The following is a 5,000-nucleotide window of genomic DNA, read 5'->3' on the forward strand; positions in this document are numbered from 1 at the left end:
GTGTGAGAGAGGTGTGTGAGAGAGAGTGTGTGTGGAGTGAGAAGAGGAGAGTGTGAGAGAGAGAGTGTGTGTGAGAGAGAGTGTGAGAAAGAGAGTGTGTGTGAGAGAGTGTGTGAGAGAGAGAGTGTGTGTGAGAGAGAGAAAGAGAGAGAGAGAGGGGTGAGAGAGAGAGAGAGTGTGTGTGAGAGAGAGAAAGAGAGAGAGCGAGTGCCACCCACCGACTATGGTGCCTCAACCAGAGCGAATCGAGCAGGTGACCGCCAATGCCAGGGCCTGGTAACATCCTTGAGCGCTTGCTGACCTCCGGTCATCCAGCAATGGGAATACATCCTGGAGACTGGGATAGAGAGAGGGGCCAGTTACGGACCGTTACACTCAGAAATCCTCCATAACTCCATTGGACAGGCAATGTTAGTGTCTTCCCCACAACCCACACCCCCATTGTCTACCCCAACCCACACCCAGTGTCTACCCAACCCACACCCCCAGTGTCTACCCCAAACCACCTCCCATTGTCTACCCCAACCCCACACCCCAGTGTCAACCCCAACCCACACCCCCATTGTCTACCCCAACCACACCCCCATTGTCTACCCAACCCACACCCCAGTGTCAACCCCAACCCACACCCCAGTGTCTACCCCAACCCACACCCCAGTGTCACCCCAAACCCACACTCCATTGTCTACCCCAACCCACACCCCATTGTCTACCCAAACCACACCCCCAGTGTCTACCCCAACCCACCACCCCCATTGTCTACCCAACCCACACCCCCATTGTCTACCCCAACCCACACCCCAGTGTCTACCCCAAACCACACTCCCATTGTCTACCCCAACCCACACCCCCATTGTCTAACCCACCCAGACCCACACGCCAGTGTCTACCCAACCCACCCCCATTGTCTACCCCCCCCAACCCACACCCCCAGTGTCTACCCCAAACCACACTCCCATTGTCTACCCCAACCCACACCCCATTGTCTACCCAACCCACACCCCAGTGTCTACCCAAACCCACACCCCATTGTCTACCCAACCCACACCCCATTGTCTACCCCAACCCACACCCCCAGTGTCTACCCAACCCACACCCCATTGTCTACTCAACCACACCTCAGCGTCTACCCACCCCATTGTCTACCCAACCACACCCCATTGGTCTACCCCAACCCACACCCCCATTGTCTACCCCAACCCACAACCCAGTGTCTACCCCAACCCACACCCCCATTGTCTACCCAAACCAACACCCCATTGTCTACCCCAACCAACACCCCTATCCCTTCCCCCAACCTCCAGCCCCTCCTCAACCTCCAGCCCTCCCCAACCCACACCCCCAGCCCCTCCCCAAACCCACGGCCCCTCCCCCCACACCCACACACCAGAACCCCCAACCCACACACCCAGCCCCACCCCAACACCCAGCCTCAGCCCCTCCCCAACACCCAGCCCCTCCTGCAAACCCCCAGGCCCCTCCCGCAAACCCCCAGCCCCTCCCCAACCCACAACCCTATCTCCTCCCCCAACATCCAGCCCCTGCCCAACCCACACCCCCAGCCCCTCCCCAAACCCCAGCCCCCCCCCCCAACCCACACCCCCATCCCCTCCCCAAACACCCAGCCCCTCCCCTAAACCCCAGCCCCTCCCCAACCCACACCCCCAGCCCTCCCCAAACCGCAGCACCTCCCCAAACCCCCAGAACCCCCCAACCCACACCCCCAGCCCCACCCACAACACCCAGCCTCAGCCCCTCCCCCAACCGCCAGCACCTCCCCCACACCCCGAGCCCCTCCCCCACACCACAGCCCCAGTCCTCCCCACACCCCACACCCCAGCCCCTCCCCCACACTTCCAGCCCCTCCCCAACCCACACCCAGCCCCTCCACCCCTCCCACCCCCCACATCCCCCTCCCCACCCTCTCCCTACACCCCTCCCCACACCCCCAGCCCTTCCCCACACCCCGCCCCTCCCCCACACCCGCAGCACCACACCCACACCCCAGCCCCTCCCCAACCCACATCCGCAGCCCCTCCCCCAAACCCCCAGCTCCTCCCCAACCCACATCCCCAGCCCCTCCTCCACACCCCCAGACCCTCCCCCACACCCACACCACCAGCACCTCCCCCACACACGCAGCCCCTCCCCCACACCCCTGCCCCTCCCCCACACCCCCAACCCCACACCCCAGCCCCTCCCCAACCCACATCCCCAGCCCACCCCCCAAACCCCCGGCCCCTCCCCCACCCCCAAACCCCCAGCCCCCTCCCCAACCCACATCCCCAGCCCCTCCTCCACACCCCCTGCCCCTCCCCCACACCCACAACCCCAGCCCCTCCCCAACCCACACCCGCCGCCCCCTCCCCACCCCCCCACCCCGTCCCACCCCCCACCCCCTCCCCACCCCCCCCACCCCCTCCCCTCACACGCAGCCCCTCCCCACACCCCAGCCGCTCCCCAACTCACACACCCAGCCCCTCCCCTAATCCACACCCCCACACCCCGCCCTTCCCCCAACCCCCACCCGGTGATATTGTCCATTGGAGTGATACCCCGCTCGGCCAATGATTGTCAGGACACTCACCCATCTCCGTAGGCCTCCTTCGTCGCCATGGAGGCCAAGATGGCTCCCACCACGCCTCCCAGAATCCCCGGCATGCCGTGGAGATTGTGAACACCACACGTGTCCTGTATCTTCAACCTGGAGTCCAGAATTGGCTGGCAGACGGGAACACAGAGTCAGGGTTTCCGTGACAACATTCCCAGTGACACGCCGCGCGACCCCCATCCCGAAATCCGGTCCCCCGCTGCCCTCTGACCCCCCCCCACCACAAACTGGTGGGGGGAGGGAGGCCAGAATCACGGTCGAAGAGGTCAGTTTTAGGGAGCGTCTTAAACGAGGAGAGGAAGGAAGAGAGAGGGGCAGAGATAGAGGGGCAGAGATAGAGAGAGACAGGGAGAGACAGAGATAGAGAGAGACAGAGAGAGACAGAGATAGAGGGGCAGAGATAGAGAGAGACAGGGAGAGACAGAGATAGAGAGAGACAGAGAGAGACAGAGATAGAGAGACAGAGAGAGAGAGAGACAGAGATAGAGAGGGGCAGAGAGTGACAGAGATAGAGGGGCAGAGATAGAGAGAGACAGAGATAGAGGGAGACAGAGATAGAGAGTGACAGAGATAGAGAGTGACAGAGAGAGACAGAGATAGAGAGAGACAGAGATAGAGAGAGACAGAGAGAGACAGAGATAGAGAGAGACAGAGATAGAGAGAGACAGAGATAGAGGGAGACAGAGATAGAGAGAGACAGAGACAGACAGAGACAGAGACAGACAGAGATAGAGAGAGACAGAGAGAGTGACAGAGATAGAGAGAGACAGAGAGAGACAGAGATAGAGGGGCAGAGATAGAGAGAGACAGAGAGAGAGACAGAGATAGAGGGCCAGAGATAGAGAGAGACAGAGATAGAGAGAGACAGAGATAGAGGGAGACAGAGATAGAGGGAGACAGAGAGAGACAGAGATAGAGAGAGACAGAGATAGAGAGAGACAGAGATAGAGGGAGACAGAGATAGAGGGAGACAGAGATAGAGAGAGACAGAGACAGACAGAGACAGAGACAGACAGAGATAGAGAGAGACAGAGAGAGTGACAGAGATAGAGAGAGACAGAGAGAGACAGAGATAGAGGGGCAGAGATAGAGAGAGACAGAGAGAGAGACAGAGATAGAGGGCCAGAGATAGAGAGAGACAGAGAGAGTGACAGAGATAGAGAGAGACAGAGAGAGACAGAGATAGAGGGGCAGAGATAGAGAGAGACAGAGATAGAGAGAGACAGAGATAGAGGGGCAGAGATAGAGAGAGACAGAGATAGAGGGGCAGAGATAGAGAGAGACAGAGATAGAGAGAGACAGAGATAGAGAGAGACAGAGATAGAGGGGCAGAGATAGAGAGAGACAGAGATAGAGAGAGACAGAGATAGAGGGGCAGAGATAGAGAGAGACAGAGATAGAGAGAGACAGAGATAGAGAGAGACAGAGATAGAGAGAGACAGAGATAGAGAGAGACAGAGAGAGAGAGAGACAGAAACAGACAGAGATAGAGATAGAGAGAGACAGAGATAGAGGGGCAGAGATAGAGAGCGACAGAGACAGACAGAGATAGAGATAGAGAGAGACAGAGATAGAGAGAGACAGAGATAGAGAGAGACAGAGATAGAGAGAGACAAAGATAGAGAGAGACAGAGATAGAGAGAGACAGAGAGAGAGACAGAGATAGAGAGAGGGGCAGAGAGAGAGAGAGACAGACAGAGATAGAGAGAGACAGAGATAGAGAGAGACAGAGATAGAGAGAGACAGAGAGAGAGAGACAGAGACAGACAGAGATAGAGATAGAGAGAGACAGAGATAGAGGGGCAGAGATAGAGAGAGACAGAGACAGACAGAGATAGAGATAGAGAGAGACAGAGATAGAGAGAGACAGAGATAGAGAGAGACAGAGATAGAGAGAGACAGAGAGAGAGACAGCGATAGAGAGAGGGGCAGAGAGAGAGAGAGACAGACAGAGATAGAGAGAGACAGAGATAGAGAGAGACAGAGATAGAGAGAGACAGAGAGAGACAGAGATAGAGAGAGACAGAGATAGAGAGAGACAGAGATAGAGAGAGACAGAGAGAGAGACAGAGATAGAGAGAGGGGCAGAGAGAGAGAGAGACAGACAGAGATAGAGAGAGACAGAGATAGAGAGAGACAGAGATAGAGAGAGACAGAGAGAGACAGAGATAGAGAGAGACAGAGATAGAGAGAGACAGAGATAGAGAGAGGGGCAGAGATAGAGATAGAGAGAGACAGAGATAGAGAGAGACAGAGACAGACAGAGATAGAGATAGAGAGAGACAGAGATAGAGAGAGACAGAGATAGAGATAGAGAGAGAGAGACAGAGATAGAGAGAGGGGCAGAGACAGATATAGAGGGGCAGAGATAGAGAGAGACAGAGACAGA

General features: G+C 57.1%; 1 protein-coding gene across 1 annotated transcript in view; it reads right to left on the reverse strand.

Moving 5' to 3' along the window:
* Window positions 1–5,000, reverse strand: part of rhbg (Rh family B glycoprotein) — an 83,948-nt gene that overhangs the window by 15,900 nt on the left and 63,048 nt on the right. The window contains 2 exon segments of the mRNA XM_072490583.1: window positions 219–337; window positions 2,588–2,721. Of these exon segments, the coding sequence (XP_072346684.1) occupies window positions 219–337; window positions 2,588–2,721 (253 nt within the window).

The sequence above is a fragment of the Scyliorhinus torazame genome, chromosome 26 (assembly GCF_047496885.1).
Source record: "Scyliorhinus torazame isolate Kashiwa2021f chromosome 26, sScyTor2.1, whole genome shotgun sequence".
Classification (NCBI taxonomy): Eukaryota; Metazoa; Chordata; class Chondrichthyes; order Carcharhiniformes; family Scyliorhinidae; genus Scyliorhinus; species Scyliorhinus torazame.